Below are 20,914 nucleotides of genomic sequence, written 5' to 3'. Positions count from 1 at the left end.
AATTTTTTTCGTGTTCACGGCGCTTTACCTGGAATTGCAGCACCATGGACAGAGGCACGGTGTGTTATTCCTTGAATGGCCACAGGAGGGCAGCAGAGGATTTTCTGCACAGGAATTGGCTGACAGCGTCCCTTAAGGGTTAGCATAATAAATACGTAGATCCATAGACATGTACAGTATAATCAGTAACTTAATTGAAAAAAAATATATATAAGCGTTTATTTCATAAAACCAGTGTATAAGTCTGCTCTATGATTACATTCTGAAAAATCACAAAATAAAGGATGCTTCGTCTTAGCACGTTTCTACAGGACTACTTTATCTTTCATTCTGAAAGACACAGGCATAGGTATTGAGCAGAACCCTTTGAGTTACAAGAACAGGTTTCAAAACCAATGTGTTTCAAAACCGAAGTATTAACTAGAATCTTTTATTCAGAAAAAATGTGTTTACAACTAATTTACTAGGAGAAAAAAGTACTCAGTAATCAGCAGAGGATTATTTTTGCGCAGGAATTGGCTGACAGCGTCTTCTGAGGGCTGGAGTAGTAAGTATATAGAACCATAGATGTGTACAGTATAATCAGTTACTTACTTGAAGGAAAATAAAAGCATTTATCCTATAAAACCACTGTGTAAGTCTGCTTTATGTTTACATTAAAATAAATCACAAAATAAGGGATGCTTGGTCTTAGCACATTTCTACAGGTTTATTTTATCTTTCATTCTGAAAGAGACAGAAACAGAGATCAAGCAGAACCCTTTGAGTTACAAGAACACGTTTTGAAAACACTGTGTTTCAACACCAAAGCATTAACTAGAACCTTATGTTCAGGAAAAAATGTGTTTACAACTTATTTACTAGGAGAAAAAAGTACTCAATAATAATAACCTAATGTCACAGAAGTAACAAAAAAATATGAAGCAATATTGGAATTTACTAAGATCCTGGAAGGGGTGACCCATTTTGATGCTGCTGAAATTCAATCAGACAAATTCACCTTTTGCAACCCAAATACATCTTTTGCAAACAAATTCAGCATTTCCAAAACAAGTTCACTTTTTACAGTTAAAATTCCCCTTTTGCAAAGCAAATACACTTTTTGCAAAGCAAATTCCCCCTTTAAAAAGCAAATTCAACTTTTGCAAAGCAAATTCTCCATTTCCACAGCAAATTAACCTTTTCCAGTTCTGACCCTGAACCCAACCCCAACCCTGACCATGAACCCTCACCCTAAAACTAAAACGGAACCCAGCCCTAGCCTTGAACTCTGACCCTTGTCCACGCTCAAACTTATATTTTTAAAAGTGAATAGAATCTGTAGCTGATGTGGCTCACTGGTTAGAGCATTGGCTTGCCAGACGTATCTCCACTCCATAGTTTTATTTTTATTTATTTGTTTTAAACTTTTTAAAAAATATATTTTATTGATTTTTTTTTTTAGAGAGAGGAAGGGAGAGGGATAGAGAGTCAGAAACATCGATGAGAGAGAAACATCAATCAGCTGCCTCTTGCACACCCCCTACTGGGGATTTACCCGCAACCAAGATACATGCCCTCAACCGGAATCGAACCCGGGACCCTTGAGTCTGCAGGCCGATACTCTGTCTACTGAGCCAAACCGGTTAGGGCCACTCCATCGTTTTAAAAAATGGCACCTATGAACATAGTAGCCAGGGTGGACCAATCACCTTAAGGGGAACCTCAGTGCAGCAGTCTCCCAGGCCTCCTTCTGCAGGGCTGGGGCGGGAAGAGGTGAAAAATCCACAACCGTGACTTCGGTACATCCAGGGATGGAATGATTGCCGCCCTGGCCAGCCTCGCTGGTTTTCTGACGGTTTTTTTTCTGGGTACAATTTTTGGTGGCGTTCACAGGGTTTTAGCTGGAATTTCATCGCCAGGGAGAGAGGCACAGTGTGTTATTCCTTAAATGGCCACAGGAGGGCAGCAGAGGATTATGTTTGCGCAGGAATTGGCTGACAGCGTCTTCTGAGGGCTGGAGTAGTAAGTATATAGAACCATAGATGTGTACAGTATAATCAGTTACTTACTTGAAGGAAAATATAAGCGTTTATCCTATAAAACCACTGTGTAAGTCTGCTTTATGTTTACATTAAAATAAATCACAAAATAAGGGATGCTTGGTCTTAGCACATTTCTACAGGTTTATTTTATCTTTCATTCTGAAAGAGACAGAAACAGAGATCAAGCAGAACCCTATGAGTTACAAGAACACGTTTTGAAAACAGTGTTTCAACACCAAAGCATTAACTAGAATCTTAAATTCAGGGGGAAAAAATGTGTTTACAACTTATTTCCTAGGAGAAAAAAGTACTCAGTAATAATAACCTAATTTCACAGAAGTAACTTAAAAAAAATATGAAGCAATATTGGAATTTACTGAGATCCTGGAAGGGGCGACTCATTTTGATGCTGCTGAAATACGATCAGAAAAGCCACCACGGACCTTATCACTGACATGTCTGCGATGGTGTAGGACTGAGTCACTATCCACGTTCACAGCCACTAACTCCTGTTGTCACGGAAAGACTAACAACAGTGTTGCCCAAACAATGGAGTCCCACCCCGCCTCAAAGCCCACTTCCTCATGCCTACAATAACCCTTGCCCTACGCTGTATAAGCAGCTGGCTTACGGGGTGCAGAGCAGATGTTTGTGGATGACCTGCGGCTCTCCCGTGCTGCCGGCAGTATTGGAAGAAGCGCTCCTAAGTGATTCAACCCGGTCTCTGCTGAATTGGCTCAAGCAGTGACCGGCCGCCTAGATGCATTGACTGACTGGTTACAATGGTTACAACGCCATCCTCCACTCCAACTCACACCCACAGGAAGTCTCACTGAGACGTCCTGTTTTTTGTTTGTTTGTTGTTAATCCTTACTGGAGGCTATTTTTCCATTGATCTTTTAGAGCATTGAGCAAGCTGCCTCCATTCTTACCCAGCGTGATGCTTGTGGAGACCTCATCTTACAACGGACCTAATTCTTCTCAGAGAGCAGCAGAGTATAATGGGGTGCGACAGAACTCATTATCTGTGCAGAGTGGGGACATTCTGGTTGTTTCTAGTCTCTTACACCCACAGGCGTTTGCCGAAACAGTGTGAGCAGCATCTCTTTGGGGTTATCTGCTGTAAACATAAGCCCTGCCAAATGTCATGTGTGTGCACATCTCAAATAGATATTTCCTAATCACCTCCCAAGAGTTATAAACAGCTCACTCCCAACCTTTGCTACAAGAGTCATCATCCCTGCCTTGAAGGGGCCTGATTCTAAACCTACAGACAATCCATGCTCACTACTGAATTATTAGAAAATGCACCTTGGTAAGAAGAAACAGTTCCTGTGTCCAGAGCAACACCCCACACAGCGATGGACTCACACCTGCAGATCCACCTCGTAACTCTCCTCATTTCTGCAGCACCTGCCAATTAGTGTGTGGAACTGGGGCCAGAGAGGGGGCTGGGAGGTGGAGGGGGGCAGAGTGGGGCTGGAGGGAGACAGAAGAGGCCAGAGGGGCCCCAGGAGGCCAGAGCGGGCCGCAGTGGGACAAGAGCACAAGCTCATCTGTCTCCTCCTGTGGGACCGTATCAACCACGAGTCATTACCGCCCCCTTTTCACAGATGGGGAAACTGAGGCATCGTCACAGGGCCTGTTGGGACAGAGTTCAACACCTTACCTGACCTTTGAGAGGCTTCCATCAAAATACTGACCTAACCCGTGTTGCTCAATGGATAGAGTGTCGGCCCTTGGATTGAAGGGTCCCAGGTTCGATTCCCCATGGGGGCACATGTCCGGGTTACGGGCTAGGTCCCCAGTGTGGAACATGCAGGAGGCAGCTGATCCATGATTCTCTCTCATCATGGATGTTTCTATCTCTCTCCCTCTCCCTTCCTCTCTGAAATCAATAAAAATATATATATTTTAAAATTATACTGACTGTCCCAGAAGGTAAAAAATCCACGTTATTTCTGGGACTCCAGGTGGGGGTCGGGCTCCTGAGCCACCTCCAGGCCCAGCTAGTGGCCCCTGCGGATCTGGAACCACCCTCCCACCTCCACCCGCCTCCCGCCCCGCCCCGCCCCTCCCGTTCCGCTCCCTCGATCGCCGCCCATCCCGGCAGGTCCCAGCGATTTCACTTCCGGTGGGAGTCGCCTCTGCAGCCGCAGGTCTGTGCGCCCCAGTGGCCCGCCTGGGCCCCTCCCGAGCGAAGTCCCTGGGGCCATACTGGTGGCACCGAGATGGACCTCCCCCCACAAACCACCCCATTGGGTTAGACACTCGGCCCGGTCCAGGGAGGTGACAACACGACCGGGCGGCCGGGGAGGCGCCCTCAGGTGGAGGCGGGCGCGGGTGACCTCAGCTCGCGCCCTTTCCCGAAGCTGGGCATGAGCTCGGCGTCTGCCCCGCGGCTGCGCGCGCTCCAGCGACACCTGGGCTCCCGGGAGGTAGGGCGGGGTTCGGGCGGGTTCCGTCCCATCGGCCGGGGCTCCCGGGAGGTAGGGCGGGGTTCGGGCGGGTTCCGTCCCCTCGTCCCATCGGCCGGGGCTCAGGGCTGGAAGCCGGGGCAGCTGAGCTGGGAGCACGGGGAGCGGCCTGGCTTCCGCCCCAGCACTGATCAGCGGGGAGTGTGTGTGTGTGTGTGAGTGTGTGTGTGTGTGTGTGTGTGTGTGTGTGTGTGTGTGTGTGTGTGTACCCGGCAATGGTGGGGGGAGGGGAGGGTCCCGGTGGGGATGGACGGGGGAGAGGTCAGCGTGGTTGATGACCTGCACCTCAGTGTCCACACCACAGCCTGTCACCCCCACCCCAGGGACATTTTGGGATCTCCGTCCCCCAGGGCTGTTTGCTCTAAGTGTTGCCTCCTTGAGGCTGGTGTGGACACCAGCTTGTCCGGTCCCTCTCTCCTGGCCCAGGGCAGAGGCATGGAGCCGGCCCGCAGCCCGCTGACCACACACGTGTTGGACACCGCCTCCGGGCTCCCAGCCCAGGGCCTCTGCCTCTGTCTGTCGAGGCTCGAGGACCACGGCCAGCAGTGGACAGAACTGAGGAGAAGGTAGGTTGGGGTAGCACTGCGTCCAGAGCCCCTCCCTCAGCACAGGGCCCCCCACGGCCCCTCGACTCCTGAAGCCTTTCCCGTCAGGTCAGGGGTCAGGGGTCAGGGGTCGGGCTCAGCTGGTGAAGGCCTGAGGAGGAACGGGAAGGCTTCCCCTCAGCACACAGCACTTTCTCTTCCTTTATTCTCACTGCACCTAGTGACCCTTAGACAGAGGCAGGGACAACCCGCACCAGCCTGGCAGCTGTGCGCTTCGTGGCCCCGGCTTCTGCCCCACGCTCAGCTCTGCTGGGGAGGCCCAGGCTGGCATTTTGGCACCTCGTGGCCCTGTGAGCAGAGGGCAGGCTCTTCCGGAGGGGCAGTGGGGAGCTGGGCCCCAAAAGTTCAGGGCCTGAGGGTGTGGAGCGTGTCCCTCCCTGTTCGTCCCTCACAAAGGCTGCAGGCCCAGGTCCCACCTGAAGATCAGCTGTGGTCGTGGAAGAGCACATGGCGTCCCCTGGGGGCCACAGGGACCCATTCCCAACTCCCAAAGGTGCAGGGAAGCGGTGCTCTCTGACCACAGTGCCAGCTCACTTGCCTGCACAGCTGGGGTCATGGGCCCTGGGGCGCTTGGTGCACCTGAACAGGAACTGACCCCGAAAGCCACACACGATGTACCACACGACTCGTCCAGGTTATAAAACAACAGGAAGAGTATCATCCACCTTGCATTTCTTTCAGTTTATGAATAAGCACACTCATAGATGGAGAGTACCGGGAAAACATAGGTCAGATAAAGTGATGACTGCTCCCGGGGTGGAGTGTGGGAGGTTTCCCTTTCCTGCTTCTCTGTGCTGCACAACAGCTGTTCCAGAGCCCCGGGCACTAGTCTCTCCCGTCAGGCTGCAGGGGTGTCTGGGCTGCGAGGTGTGGAGACCCAGAGAGCCAGGCAGGGGTCACCTCACCCCCTCTCCCCACAGCTACACCGACCCCGATGGCCGCTGCCCTGGGCTCCTGCTGCCAGGCCAGATGAAGGCGGGCACCTACAAGCTGACCTTCGACACCGAGGGTTACTGGAAGAAAAGGGGGCAGGACAGCTTCTACCCATATGTGGAGGTGAGGGCACAGGCTGGCATGGAGTGGAGGCCTGTGATTCACCGTGACTCCAAGGTCCTGCAGTAGGCAGTGCCCCTCCCCCCTCTCCCAGGGCACTGGCAGGCAGTGAGTTCACCTGCTTTGAACTCCCAGGAGAAAGGTGTCCCTGCCCTGGCCCTGGGTCAGGCTGTGGGGGGCAGGGTCGAGGGTGACTCAGCCCCTGGGGACACAGGTGTTGAACAAGCCCCGTCCAATGCACTGGGCCTCACCTTGCTGCCCCCCTTCACCTGACCCTATTTCAGGGCGGCCCCTTGGGAAGCCTGGCAGGCCCAGGGGCCCTCAAGCCAAGAGCTTTATCTGAGCGGATTCAGCCTTGTCAACAGCCCGAGTTTCCAGTTCGGCATCGGGCGCTGGCTGGTCTGGGGCTCCTGGGAGCCAGCCCTCGGCCCACAGTCCGGGCTTCTGCCTGGAAGCATGGGGACGTGCTCCCTCCCGGTGCCTTCTGTCCTCAGGTCGTTTTCACCATCACCAACGAGACCCACAAGTTCCACGTCCCACTGCTGCTGAGCCCGTGGTCCTACACCACCTACCGCGGGAGCTGACCACCAGCTGGTCCGAGAGCACCAACGCCCTCCCTGTGGCCTGAGCCTCCCCAGCCCTCCGCGGGGGCTCCATGCTCCTCGTGGGGCCTCAGTCCCACTTCCTGGGCGACGTTCTGGCCCCCATGTCCTAGTGGCACTGTGACTTGGGCATCAATAAAGTCGTGTGGCACCTGCAGGCTGCTGCGGTCACTGGCAGAGCCGTGCCGGTGCTGCCCGGCATGAGGTGTGTGTACGGGGGCGGGGGTGGCAGCTGGGAGGGAAACAGACTGCCACGGCCCTGGCGCTGCTGCTGCCCCAGTCGTGCACCAGGACACGCAGCAAACATGAAAGCCTTCATTTGCTGACCCAACAAATCAAAAAAACACACCTGCTGTCCGTGGGTGTAAAAGGGGGTGTCAGGCAGGGAGCAGTCCTGGGTGGGGGCTATGTTGGGGTGCTCACAAGTCCCGCAGGGCCCTGGCCCAGGGTCTGCCCAATCACGGCCGTCTCCAGGGGCTTGAAGCCCACGTTGTCCAGAGGGATCCCGAAGGCCAGGAGCTTCGCCTCGTAGGTGCGCAGCAGGTCGCTGTGGGCCTGTGGAGACAGCGCAGGTCATGTCGGAGGGCCCAGGAGCCCAGCAAGGGCAATGCCCGCCCTGAGCACACTCAGCTCTGTGGAGGGTGGGAAGGAGGGGCCACAAAGACTGATGGGGAGCACAGGGGACCCCCACGTCCCAGAAGAGCTCAGGTGTGGGCAACAGTGCTGCCAGGGGCAGGGACATGGCTCTGTCCCCTCTGGAAAACCGGCGTCTTTAAAAGGGTGAACGTCGTCGGTGGCTGGAGGGTCTGCAGAGGCGATGCCTGAGAAATGCCTGGAGCGTGGCCTGACTCAGAACAAAAACTCCAGAGGCCACATTGTCCTCACCGTCCTCACACCCGTGCTGGAACTCGGGTCAAGAGTTAGAGGGGGAACTGAGTGGAGCTCCAGAGGGAAGTGGGGGGCTGGGCCTGGCTCTCGCCATTCGCGGGGTACAGGCCTCCTGACAACTTGTGCAGATCCTCCCAAGAGCTGCACAGGCCAGCAGCTGGCACCGACTGTGGGTGCACACGTATCAGGGCGCCGGGGCATCCAGGGAAGGGTCCGGATGGGCAGGCGAGGCTGGGAGGGGCCAGGGAAGGCCCCGCACACAGACGCCTTCATCTGAGGCTGCACAGCCCGGGGCTCGCCCGTAACAAGCACAGAAAACAGAACTGTGGGCACGTCTGAGGCCCCGTGAGGTGGCTGCTGCTGGTAAATGCGTGCACAGGCAGCTATGTGTCTGCATCACCACAGGCAAAGCCCAGACAGCTGTGGGGAATGCCAGAGCGGGGGGGGGGGGGGGGCGCTGGGTGCAGGGCCCAGGCCGCTGGGACTCATGGGACAGACAACAGTGCGAGGGGGCAGGTGTCAAAGAGGCCTCAGCGCCAATGCGCATTTTCGGCACAGAAATGGCAGCAGCTTTCCTCAGACTCACAAAGGAGTCTGAAAGGTTAGACCTGGAACTGCTCCCTGCTTGGAGGTGCAGACTCCCATCGCCCCAGAGGCCAGGTCGGGTGGGAGAGTGAGGGTCAGACCGGAGGCGGGAGGCGGGAAGAGCTGCGGGAAGAGACCAGCCCTCCTTTTCCCAGCGGCAGGCAGGGCTGCCCTAAGCCTCAGGCTAAGGTAGGGATCACAGGGTCCTGGGTGAGGGCGCTCACTAAGGCAGCGGGGCTCCTACCTTGCAGACCCGGGCCAGCTCGTACTGCAGGTCCTTGATGGTGCTGTTCTTCGACTCCAGAACGTCCTGAGGAGAGAAATGCAGGCCTGAGTTGGAGACCTGTCTTTGGACCGAGACAGACTGAGCGGCCGTGGGTCTGGCGTCTGGGGCTCTAACGCTGACCCCAGATGTCCAGGGAATAGCGGCCTGGCCCCATCCCTGTGTGTCCACACGGGGAGCAGGCCGTGCGGAAAGGTCCCCCAGGAAGAAAGGGAGACGGCACCTGCCTCTGTGCGGAGATGGGTGCTGAGAAGTGAGAGGCGCAGGCCTGGTGGGTTCCAACCAGGAAAGCTACGGGCTCACCCACACCCACCCTGGCCACTGGTGCAGCTGCAGTGACCCTCATCACACCAGGGTGATCCGCAGGGACAGAGGCACCAAGTCAGAGAGGAGCCCCAGGCCCAGGACCACGTGCTGCCTACCCAGACAAGCCCCTCCCATGTGCCTGCACTGCCCCTGCCCCCCGCCCCAAGCCTGTCCCAGGTGACCCGGGTCCCACAGGCACTGTGGCCCGCCGAGCCAGGATGCAGGAACGACCTCACCTTGGCTTCCCCAGCCCCTCCTCAATCGTGACAAGTCCATCCTGCTCAGCCTTTCCTGCAGGTCCCTGTGGGCTCTCAGATCCAGTCTGTCCTACCCAGAACCTTCCACAGTCCTCCCCAGTCCCAAACTCGGACACAGCTGACAGCTTCAGAATCTCCCCCACCCAGGTGGCAGCACCGTGCCAGCTGCAGGCCGCAGGGCAGCTGGGTGGGAGGAGCGGCTGCAATGCTTCACATACAGATGTGGTGACTGACAGGCTCGTCCTCTGGGCGTGAGCCAAAGGGGTTCGTGTTCACCTGAACTGCTGACGTGACTCCCTGGTCGGAGCACTGGCCTGCACACCGAAGGGTCTCGGGCTCGGGTCCCAGTCAGAGCACATACCCAGGCTGTGAGTTCAACCCCTGGCCCTGGTTGGGGTGTGTGCAGGAGGCAACCAATCGATGTGTCTCTCTCACATGGATGTTTCTCTCTCTGTGTGTCTCTCCCCCTCCCTTCCACTCGCTCTAAAAATCAATAGAAAAATATCCTCGGGTGAGGATTAACAAAAATTTAAAAATACATAAAAAATAAATAATATTTTTTCAATGCTGCCTATGCTACTTCTCAGAATAAAACGCACCTGCACCCAGATAGTGAGGAGGCCTTAAGCCGATACCCCAGACCTCTTTCTCCATGAAGACCCCGCCCAGCCGAGAGGGATCTGTTTCTGGGACAGGCCTCTGGAAGGAGACATGCAGGCCAGCTGCACACCGGATCTGTCTCCCAGGTGCCCACGGCCTGGTTGCCCAGTTGGCTGGGATCTGAGCATCGGCCACACTCCCCTGGCAGCACCAAGACCCCTTATCTCACATCACCAACTCTGTTTGTGACACCCCCCACCCCCAAAATCAGGTCGGGGAGCAGAGGAACAAGGCCCACCTCCGGGTGAGAGGACCTACAGATGCTGCGGGAGGCAGGAGCGATCACTACCCTGACGCCCCAGCTGACCTGCTGGCCCGAGGACACGGCACCGAGGTCTCACCTGCCTTGAGTACTGCTGTACCCCGTGCCCGGGGCAATCCCAGCACAGAGGGGGCCATGAATAACTGGATTCAAGTCAACAAATGCTCTGGCCTCTGCCCAGATGTAGCTCCCTCTGGGAAGCCCTCCCAGCACCCACCACACAGGCTCACCCCTGCCTAACTGCCTAGGGGGGACACAGCTTAGCGGCTTCCCTGGGAGTACAGGAGACTCAGCTGCCCCCCAGGCCTATGTCTGGGTCGGCTGCCAGATGCCCAAGGAGCTCAGGCCCACAAGTTCCAGAACAGTTGAGACCTAGAGCCTGACAGGCTAAGCTGAACCCATCCTAAGAAGTAGTGGCAGGGAGCTGAGTTCTGAGTGAGAGAGTGGGGAGCCCCTCCCCAGGGGTGACCGAGGTTGTTAACTGGGATGATGGAGGCTGCACATGCTTGGGGTCTCAACATGAGACAAGTGACCCCAGCCAGCCCCCCTGCAGGCCACCTGCCGGGGCAGGAGCATGGGCGCCGTCCAGCTGCCTCCCGGAGCCCATCTGGCACTGACCTCCAGCTTGCGGGACACCAGGGACAGGGTGGCAGGGTCCAGGTTGGAGGCTGCCAGCACCTCGTTGAGCTGCAGCTCCTTCTTCTCCATGGCAGCGCTGAGGGCCTGCAGCTTGCGCTCCAGCAGCAGGTTCTTGAAGCCCGTCTTCTGCTGCACCTCCAGGATGGCCGCCGTGAACTTGCTGTAGAGCTCGTCCCGCTCCCGCTGCACCTGAAGGGACGCCTCTGCTGGGTCATCTCGCTGGCAAGAAGCCCTCCCCCTTCTGCCCCTGGGCCAGACACACCTTTCACTGTGCCGTCTACACCGTGTCCACCCACAGCCAGGGGAGCCTGTGCCGTCTACACCGTGTCCACCCACAGCCAGGGGAGCCTGTGCCGTCTACACCGTGTCCACCCACAGCCAGGGGAGCCTGTGCCGTCTACACCGTGTCCACCCACAGCCAGGGGAGCCTGTGCCGTCTATACCTAACCCCTCTTGCCTCAGGCTACCGTAGCCTGCAGGCCCCTCTGAGCGCCTTTGAGGGTGTCAACCTGACGCACTCATGGGATTCCTGCACGTCAGTGGGAGGAACCTGGCCCATGGCGTGCTCTGCTCTGGCCCATGGCACACCCTGCACTAACAAACAGGGCGCAGGTGGCAATGCTATGCCCTGGGCAGACCCCGGACACTGCAAGGAGGACCTCTCAGGCTCGCTGGAAATCCAAGAAAAGCACATTCAATAGGACATTCTCCACCAATTACACATCAGCAGAGTTTGGAATTCACGAGAGCTGGTGCAGCAGGAAGTGGCCCATTGGGCACTTTGGGTGAGATCAACACTAGGAACAGCCCTCTGGGCAGACTCTATCTGAAATCTGAATGCAAACCTCTGGCCCAGTAATTCCACCACCAGGAACTGACTTCCCTAAGGAGGCTCCCACAGGTGCACAGATGAGCTGACACTAGAGGACGAGCAGGGCGTCCCTCAGGCACCAGCTGCTCTCGCCTGGGGAGCACGGGCGACACCACCAGGAGCTGCTATGCAGGTGCAATCTGCAAGCAGCAGGACAGACCTGCGAGATGGAAGGTGCTGCGTCTAAGGCAGGAAGTCCCACCCACACTGGACACACAGGAGGAGCTGGGAGGAGACTCGGAAGCTGTTAACACTTGTGAGGATCAGCGCTGAGCAGCCGGGGAACCCTCTTATTCTTACTTAGACTCAGGCCTCCATGACTTCTTCCCACTGTGCACATAATAATTTTTACTAGATTCATGCATGTAGAGGAAAAGGATGCTGGCTGGAGGGTGAGCCTGAGGGGCCAGGTGGGCAAACTGCTCCCCACCAGGGATCTGCTGTGTGAGACCTGGGCCTTCCACAGAACGTGCCACGGGCTTCCTCGAGAGCCGGTAGGAGGAGCAGGCAACAGGACCTCCTGGAACCAGTCTTAGCTGGCCTGCTGGCTGCTCACCTGGATAAACCGCTGCTCCAGCACCTCGTGCTCCCACTGCAGGCTCTTGAGCTCTTTCTCGGTGACTTTCAAGCGTGCCTTTGTGCCCTGCAGAGAGGAGGGGTGGGCGCAGAAGGCACTCAGGGTTCAGGCACGCACACATGGAGGCTCCTGGAGATGGCGAGGCCAGGAATAATCTCCAGGAAGAACTGGCTCAAAGACACAGTGGCTCATCCCCACCACGGCGGATGTGGGCACCGACTCTACACACCCCCCCACCCCCCACCCCCGTCTCCACTCACAGAAAATGGAGATTCAGACGCCCTCGCGCCCTAAGGGCCAAGCCCTGCACAGACCCCAGAAAGCATCTCACGGATGTCCCTTCTCTCCTGAGCCCAGAGGAGCCAAGGAGGGAGGGGAATGCGGGTGACACTCACAACCAGGATCTGCTTGTCCCTTTCGTGGTCACCCAGTTTCTTCTGCATCTCGCTCATCTCCTCCCGGGCCTTCTGCAGCGGCTCCGCCAGGCGCCGGTTCTGCGCAGACACCTCCAGCATCTCCTTCTCCAGGTGCTCCTCCTTCTTCCGCATGTCTTCCATCTGCTCCTATGGGCACAGGCGTGTGCAGGAGGGCTCAGCGGGCAGCGCCAGGGCTGCGAGATCACCTGCCACAGGCAAGTCCTGCCGCTGCGGGCACGCAGGCCAACGAGACCTGTTTTATGGAGACACACACACCTCCTCTGAATGTCCTGGGAACGAGGTTTTCATGAGATTACGCTTTGTTCAGTACGCCATGAAGGGCTTTCTGCAGTGTGGAAACCCCGTCCCTGCCAGCACGTGGGGGGCAATGACACCTGCCCATGCCGCTATGCTAGGCTCCGACCACAGTCCTGCCTGAGCCTTTACCCTCAGAACGGACACTGTCCTGCTCATTCTCCTACCCGACATTAGGGCAACAGCCTGTGTTCAGCTACAGGTATAGAGGGTTACATTCCCTGTGAATTTCAATCAAGAACAGTGAAGGGCATTATCAGGAACATTGTCATAAGGGATATTGCGTCTGGTGGGCGAGGAGCTGCGGGTGGACCCGGCGTGGCGCCCGGCACCTTGAGGGAGTTGATGAGGGCCAGGTTGTTGAGGGTGATGTCGTTGTAGTAGTTCTTCATGTCCGTGAAAGCCTCCTCGTGCCGCTGCATCAGCGTGCTGATCTGGCCGTTCTTCCTCTCCTCCACTTCGTGGATCTCGGTCTTTCTCCGCAGGTCGAGCTCATCCCTGAGCATCTTCATCTTCTTGTCATACTTGGCCTCGATCTCTGAAAGGCAGCAGCGCACACAGCAGCTGAGCAGAGAGCAGCCAGCTATGCCAATGCCGCGCACGCTCATCTGCCAGGGAGCAGGGTGGGTTCAGTGGGCTTTCCTGCTGAGGCTCAGAGGGCACGAGAGGCACACCCCACGCCTGCTGTCCTTTGCCCGTGGCAGTCATTGCTACTCCACCCCTGCAGGGCTCCCAACAGCTAAGCGTCAGCCCATCCCGTGGTCACTAGCCATGACCCCTGTGGCCATCCGGTCACCACACAGGGCTTTGTTACTAAAACTAGACAGACCGCCTCAGGCCAGGAGCCCTGGGAAAGGCTAAGAACACTGCCCACGAGACTGAATGACCACCCCTGCTCCCGGCCACCAATCTCTGCCAGGAGCGGGGAAGTGGGTGGTGACCACAGCCTCCCCCAGCTGACATAGACAACACTGGGTTCTGGGGTGCTGAGGTCCATCAGCCTTAAACGACCAGACTCTCTCCTCGCATATCTGGGCTGTGCTGACCTGGTCTACCAGCCCCGTGAAGGTAAGCCCTGGCGAGGAGTCACTTTCTGACCGGGTGGCACGCAGGAAGTGAGACACTGACCTCGCACTTGCCTCTCAAAGTCGTTCCGCAGCTTGGTGATCTCCTCAGTGTGTTTCTGCAAAGGCGGAAGCAGGCAATCACGAGATGACAGAGAACCGCTCGGCAAACCCTCTGCTGTTCTGGCGGGTGCCTCTGCTCCCAGCGCACAGACCACATCCAGAACAACATGGTTTTGGTAACTCCCACATTTCAAACTCACTTGGCTGAAGCCAGCTCTGAGCTTGAGAAAATGTTAACAGAGATTCTAAGGACCGACAGCAGCCGGCGGCCCCTTGCTGGCCTGCCTGCGGGCTGGAGCCATGGCCACGTCTTCCAGACCCACAGGCTCCACTAGGGGCTCCTCACACCTCTAGCTGTGGCTCAGAGCAACAGTAAGAATTATTTCAGTACATGGCTATTACATACAATTCTGAATATAAAATGGTAATTATTTTTATACAAAAGGGATCTCTGACCACATGACTGATCTTTATACAGGCCTTGGTCAGCAGACAGCCTCACGTCACCGAATTCATTGGAAACCAGCCTACTGTGTGCCTATGTCAGGAGAGATCACACCATTCCTTTTTATTTATTTACTAAATCCTCACTCCAGGGTATTTTTTCCCCACTGATTTTTAGGGAGAGTGGAAGGGACGGGGAGAGACAGAGAGAAACATCGATATGAGAGAGACACATTGACTGGTTGCCTCTAGCATGGCCGGGGATCGATCCTGCAACCGAGGTGCATACCCTTGAGCCGGAATCAAACCCTCGACCCTTCAGTCTGCAGGTCGATACTCTAACTATTGAGCCAAACTGGCTGGGGCCATTCTCGGGGGTTCAACACGTTCACACCCTCGGACTGGGCTGCAAACTCTGCAGCTTCAGTGTTTTCCAGATCCGGTGGAGCCTGGCTCCCTTCACATGAGACAAATGTGCTGACAAAGGCTTCTCAACCTGCAGCCAGGAAGAACCTTCGAAACCCAAAGTCAGACGCACTCTCTCTCTGCCCAAACCCCCCACAGGCCTCTGACTCCACCAGGGTCCAAGCCTGGGCCTCCCGTGGTTTCCAAGGCCGACGAGCTATGACCTACTTGCTCCTCTGGCCTTCATGCTGGCTTATCCCCTATCTCTTCTCCTGGCCTGGTCCCCACAGCCTGGATCAGACCTTACTGCCTTTACCCAAATGTCACCTTCTCAGTGAGCCATTCCCAGAACTCCATGTAGAAAAATGCAACCAACTCTCATTCCCACCGCCCCGCTCACTGTCCTTCCTTACAGCCTAGGGATGTGCTGTGCGGATCTGACACGTTATTTTGCCTCCTCTGCTCTGTGTCGTTTCTCCTTTGCAGACTACGTGCCACACGTGGACAGGCATTTTACAGTCCTCCCCAGAGATCAGAACGGGGCCTGGCATCTTCCGGGCACCCCCACCAGCCTCCCTCAGAATGGACCAAAAGCTCTCAAAAGTCAGCCAGGTGCTCAGGAGCCCAGCTTGTATGACAAGCTGCCGTGGTGCCTGTGGACTGCGGTGCTGGACACGTCAACGGCTGTGTGTTTCCACATGCACCTGACGTGCAGCCTGGGAGAGCAGCTGGGGGTCAGGCGTCAGAAGCAGAGGAACCCTGACTGGTTTTACTCATGTCAGTTTGTTGCTCAAGTCTGAGACAGAATTCTGTACTTGACACCAAAGTAGATCTGTTTAGCTGCATGCTTTTAAAAGAATATTTCAATTAATGGCCAAATGCAGGAGTTTTTAAACAAAAATGTGAATTCCCAGTTGCTGTTCAACACCCAGCCGCCAACGGATGTACCCACCAGGCGCAGGTTCTTCACCACCACCTCGTTCGCCAGCTCCTGCTCCTTGAGCTCCACCTTCAGTGCCCGCATGTCCTTGCGCAGCGTGCCCTCCTGTGTGCGGTGCTCCTTCTGGGCCAGCTTCATGGCCACGGTGCCCTCGGCCTTCATCTCCGTCAGGTTGTTCTGGTGCTCGTACAGCAGGTGCTTCACCTTCTGCTTGTAGACCTGTGGGCAGGAGAACTACCACTTGCTCACCGGCACACACACACACACACACCTGCACATGCATGCTCTCCTGCTCGCATGTAAACACATGCTCACCAACACACACTCCTGCACACCCATGTTCACCTGTATGCACATCATCTTTTATAAAAAATACCTTCAGGTTCCCAGGGTGAAGGACACAAAGGGCTGTAACCCAAAAGCCAGGAGATAAAACGCCACTCACCCGACCCGGCATCACAGCCGTGACCCCAGTGGGACAGGTGGGCGGCCCCACTCACCTTGATCTCCACCTGGTGCCGCTCCTCGGCCTCCTCCATCTCCCGGTCTTTGTTCCGCAGCTCAGCCTTCTTCTCCTCCAGCTGCCGCCGGGTGATCTCCCAGAAGGTGTGGATCTTGTCCCGCTCCAGCTGGAAGTAGTTGCGCTCCTCCCGCTCTCGGTCCAGCTCCTCGCGGATGCGGTTGATGTGCCCCTCCACCTGCAGGCCGAGCAGAGACTGAAGGACCCGGCAGGGCCCACCCACCCGAGGGGCACATGGGAGGAGAAAGGCAAGCAGGAGGGAGGGGCCCCTCTCATCTAAAAATCCTCAACAGCTGAAAGCAAGGAGGCAAAACACAGTGCGTCTGACTCGGGCCTCCACAGGAGACAACATCCTCCATCACAGGCCTTTAGTGCCACTCAGAGTCTGGTCAGGGTTCAATTCCAGGCCAAGGCACATGCCCCAGGTTGCAGGCTCAATCCCAGGGTGGACGTGCAGGAGGCAGCCAATTGATGATTCTCTCTCATCATTGATGTTTCTATCTCTCTCTCCCTTCCTCTCTGAAATCAATAATAGTATACATTAAAAAATTAGAAAATAGACAGCCCCAGAGTTGGATGCACAGGCTGTTCAGGCGCCTGTCTGCAGCTGCCTGGCTCTCACTGCCACCTGGACCCCGGGCCCTGGGCCCTGGCACCGGCCGCTGCCCAGGTGTCCATGCCACTGCAGACCCACCACTGCAGGTCAGTGCTGTCTCCACAGGGACCGGAAGTACACAGGGAGGTAAGAAACAGCTCAATTGTTGGGGTGATGCAGTGTGCAGCCAGTGCCCTCTCCAGAACACAGACTGGACCCCACCACCCTCTGCTTCAACTGGTTTCCCTGCACGGACAGTTCTCACTTAATGTCATCACCGGGTTCTGAAGCTGTGAAGACAAATGAGTGTGAGGAGACCAATGTTACCGCTGGCTAAGTGACACAAGAGCTAAGTTCCTCTGGCATCTCATCCACGTTGTAACGATACGTTATTTAAGGACCTGCTGTAAAACAAAGCCACTCTTACCATCAAGGGCCCTTGTTCAACATCCAACTTCGGCTCATATGACTCTGTTAGTCTGCTTTGTGTTTATTTTTTATCTTAAAACTATCCAAAGGCAGAAAGGGTGCTGACAGCAACACCAGTTGACACAGAGCCCGCAGGTCCGTGGCAGATCACACAGGCAGTCCCGTCGTCAGAACACGGAGGCTGGAGTGGGCACCAGTTTACTCTCGTGATTTGCCATGTGCTGTAGTTTCCAGGAGCCTTTTAATTGAAATTGTGATTATACAATTACGTCATCTAGCCCCTGCCTTCATCAAGAAGGACACGTGGATTAAAATAATTCCTAATGTTTCATGGTAAATACACAAGAACACTATAATGCATGCACTATGTAAACAGCTCCGTAGCATCAGATGAATGAAGGGGTAAAACTGAAAGGGAATACAAAAAAATGAAAAATGGCTTTTATACCAGAAAAAAAAACATTTCCTTCCAAATTCTTACCACCCTATAAAAAAGTTCTTCAGTGCTGTGCCTGAGAGCTTTGGAGCTGATGGGGATTATGGAGATGGGGAAGGATATGCTGGTTCAAACACAACTGCAGGAGCCAGAATGGGGGAGGTGAGCACAGAGTAGAGGGCAGGATGAGGGGTGCACTGGTCTGACAGAGGTCCATGCAGACAAACAGCCAGAGAGATGAGGTGGAACAGCACCCACCCACCCACTCCACCCCGGGACTGGACCAATGCACAGGGCCAGCCTGCTCACCTGCTCCTTGGTCATGTCCTCCGGAGCAAGCCCGTCAACAATCGGGGTTCCTTTGCCCTTCCCTTTCTTTTTGGGTGCCTGTGGTTAAAAAAGAGAGGCTTGGTTAAGGAAGGGAGGCTTTGGGTAATGGCTTCCCTTTCAGGCTGGCTCGGATCCCCTCCTGGTCATTTGGGAGGGGAGTACCTGCCTGGAACCTCCCTCTCCTGCTCACTGTCTTGTGCCCACCCCCCGGCAGCACATCACTCTACCCTAAGCTCCCACCCTTCACCACACGCACATTCTCTGCTGACACCTGTGGAGCAGCAAGAAGGAGAAATCTTCCTTTTCAGAAGAGAACATTTTTTTTCCCTCAGAAAGGAAGGGAAGGGAACTGGGCCAAATCCCCTCCTTAATACACGGCCGAGGCTGCCTTGGTGTGGATGCAAAATGTACTTGGCCTCGAAAGGGAGAACCCCAATCAATACCAGTGTCAGATGTTACCTCGTTGGCTATAATGTCTGGTAACCACCACAGAGAAACAGGCAAGAAACTTTCGATCTGTGTTGGCAGAAATGCCTCGATGGCAATGATCAGGATGATAATATGAGGCTGTCTTTGTGCAAAATACGAAGCTCCTTCGGAGACCCTGGTGTGGGGAACGGCAGCAGACAGCACCCACCCACCGTGGGGGCTCTACATGGTTCACCACGCGCAACTGCTCAGCCGTCACGCCCCCTTTTACCAACTTTGACCAGATGAGAGACACTGAATTTCCAAATCCTGATCCTCTGCCCTCACTTCTCTCAACTGTCTGTGGCCCATATTTGTGTGTGTCTACATGTGTCTGTAACATTTTTTGTGTCTATATCTCTCTGTAACATTTTCATGATTACAAACAAAATTATGTGGAAGTCTTACAAACATAGAGAAACAAAAAGAATATCCTATCCCTCAAGCTAGTCATCAGTAGAAGTATTTTGGTGGCCTTCACCCAGTTGATATTCAAACACCCATCCACTGAAACCTTCACTCCTAATGTACTATTTAATCCCTCTTCTCCAAGAAGCCCACCCGCCAGAGGTCCCTCACCCGCAGCTTCTGGGGCATTCACAGCCAACGGCTCCCCACGGAGACATCCTCTCCACCAGCTACCTGCCCCCTGCATCTGCCTGGAACCTGAGTTACTGACAACTCCTCTATGGGGTGGGGTGGCGGTGGGGGACAGCTGACGGCCCTGTCCCATGAGAGAGACAGATGAGGTCTGACTGCTCTCAGCCTCTGCAGTTCTGCACGGCAGGCCCTGCCTGGGCGCCCATGGCACTGGACATTCTGCCCAGGACCCCTTGCTGTAGAGAGACCTGCAACCGCCCTGGCACGCCCTAGGTTCTCCATCCCGGAGACTAGAGGTCCTAGGTTATGCCCTGCACCCCATTGTCCTGTATGGGGACACGTGTGCCCCAGGCCCCTGGGAGATCCCAAGGCTAGGACGGGCTGAGCCTTCCAGTCCAGGTAGGGCATCCCGCGGGTCTCTGCGCGCAGGGCCAGCTCCCGGGGCCGGCTCCGCGTCGTCCTCACCATGGCTCCAGGCGTCCGGACCCGCAGCGACCCACCGCGACCCGCAGACCAAAGCTCCCACTCCGCAGAGGCTGCGCTGTCTCCCAGCAACCGCTGGGCGGCCTCGCGAGATGTATCCAAGATCCTCGCGAGACTCCGCACGCAGCCACAAGCCCTGGCAACGGTAAGAGCGCGTCCCTACCAACGCGCGCTGGGCCCAGTCCAGTGTTGCGGAAGTCGGGTAGGTCTGTCTGCAGCGGGGCATCATCCACACTCGTGATCTCGCCTCCCCGGCAGCCCGAAACGCGTTTCCGTTGCTGGATATACGCACACATTGCCGCCCTCCCTCGCTGTTTCGTCCCCTTTTTACCTACAGTGCCTAGAAAAGCACATGGTAGGTGCTTGATAAAAATGCCTTTAATGAAGGAGGGAGGGAGGAATTATCCAAATCAGATTCAAAATTTGGGCTGAGACTCTGCCCGGATCCTGACCTCACCCTGTCCACCTTTGAAGATTCCTTCCCTGCTGGTCTGGTGAGGATGGAAAATAGCCAGGTTCCCACAAACCATCTGAATAACAAAATGTAAGGAAGCTCCAAAGTTTTGAAATCAGCAAGTGTCCCCTTCACAGAAGTAAACTGCTCAGCCTGAAGAAGCCTCTTCTGTAGCCCCTCCCCCCCTCCTGTTCATGGTGAGGACAAACTAGAAACTCTGCCCGAAGAATCCAGATGGGCAGAAAAAAATGAGATATCAGTTCCTTTCCTAACCATGCTACAATTTCCGAAGGAATTTCCGGTGCCTGACACTACACTGTTACCTGCATGTATCACTCTGTGTCCCCCAGAAGGCTGAGTGTTTGTCATAAGCTGGTGCCCATCTTTACAAGCCATTTCTGGTCTTTTTTTCCTACACTCTCAAATTTAGCATCCTCCTAACTCGTGGTTTTGCAGCAGGTTTTTTCATCTATTTGGGGATGAAGAGTCCACAATCTTCCCCTGCAGAGTTGCATCAGGAACACAGTGTGAGTCATGAAGAAAGGCTTGGCTCTGTCTGTCCCTGCCATGAAGGAATAGGTCTTATTTGCTCGCTGGGCTTCAGACACCATCCAGTGTCAGGGATCTGAGAACCACAGTGATGAACCAGAGGGCCTTCCTCTTTGCCCAGCCAAGCCCTGATTGTTCTGGGAGTGGAGCAGCCGGTTGAAAGGGCTGCATTGACCTAGCTTGCACAGAGCTGCGATTTATTTATAGCAGGCCCTGAGGCCTTTGTGAGGTCTGGTCCTGCCACTGTGCCTGGGCAGCCAAGGCCTCTGTGCCAGACACCACTGGCCTGATAGGAGCCTCCTCCCCCAAGGCCA

At 55.5% G+C, this 20,914-nt stretch overlaps 2 protein-coding genes across 5 annotated transcripts; one reads left to right on the top strand and one right to left on the bottom strand.

The window, feature by feature from the left end:
• The first annotated feature begins 4,128 nt into the window (after positions 1–4,128).
• Positions 4,129–6,792, top strand: LOC307116188 (5-hydroxyisourate hydrolase-like). Of its 3 annotated transcripts, none has more exons than XM_079799880.1 (4): positions 4,129–4,183; positions 4,928–5,067; positions 6,027–6,162; positions 6,654–6,792. In XM_079799880.1, exons 2-4 carry the CDS (start codon positions 4,937–4,939, stop codon positions 6,741–6,743), a joined length of 357 nt encoding a protein of 118 aa, XP_079656006.1. In that variant the 5' UTR covers positions 4,129–4,183; positions 4,928–4,936; the 3' UTR covers positions 6,744–6,792. The 3 variants fall into 3 exon arrangements, with proteins under 3 accessions (XP_079656006.1, XP_079656005.1, XP_079656007.1); XM_079799879.1 differs by lacking the exon at positions 4,129–4,183 and adding an exon at positions 4,192–4,462; XM_079799881.1 differs by lacking the exon at positions 4,129–4,183 and adding an exon at positions 4,192–4,462 and having other exon boundaries at positions 4,825–5,067.
• Positions 6,793–7,166: 374 nt separating this feature from the next.
• DRC4 (dynein regulatory complex subunit 4) lies at positions 7,167–19,667 on the bottom strand (the record flags this gene model as incomplete). 2 transcript variants are annotated; one of them, XM_079799876.1, is made up of 11 exons in its annotated part: positions 19,580–19,667; positions 18,026–18,103; positions 16,237–16,434; positions 15,749–15,955; positions 13,949–14,003; positions 13,153–13,358; positions 12,485–12,652; positions 12,069–12,155; positions 10,621–10,830; positions 8,479–8,544; positions 7,167–7,316 (listed from the first exon to the last, which is right to left on the bottom strand). In XM_079799876.1, exons 1-11 carry the CDS (start codon positions 19,580–19,582, stop codon positions 7,167–7,169), a joined length of 1,428 nt encoding a protein of 475 aa, XP_079656002.1. In that variant the 5' UTR covers positions 19,583–19,667. The 2 variants fall into 2 exon arrangements, with proteins under 2 accessions (XP_079656002.1, XP_079656003.1); XM_079799877.1 differs by lacking the exons at positions 18,026–18,103; positions 19,580–19,667 and adding an exon at positions 17,279–17,995.
• Between the last annotated feature and the right edge of the window lie 1,247 nt (positions 19,668–20,914).

The sequence above is a fragment of the Cnephaeus nilssonii genome, assembly GCF_951640355.1.
Source record: "Cnephaeus nilssonii genome assembly, chromosome: 20".
Lineage (NCBI taxonomy): Eukaryota > Metazoa > Chordata > Mammalia > Chiroptera > Vespertilionidae > Cnephaeus > Cnephaeus nilssonii.
This window is presented reverse-complemented; position numbering and strand designations above follow the sequence as displayed.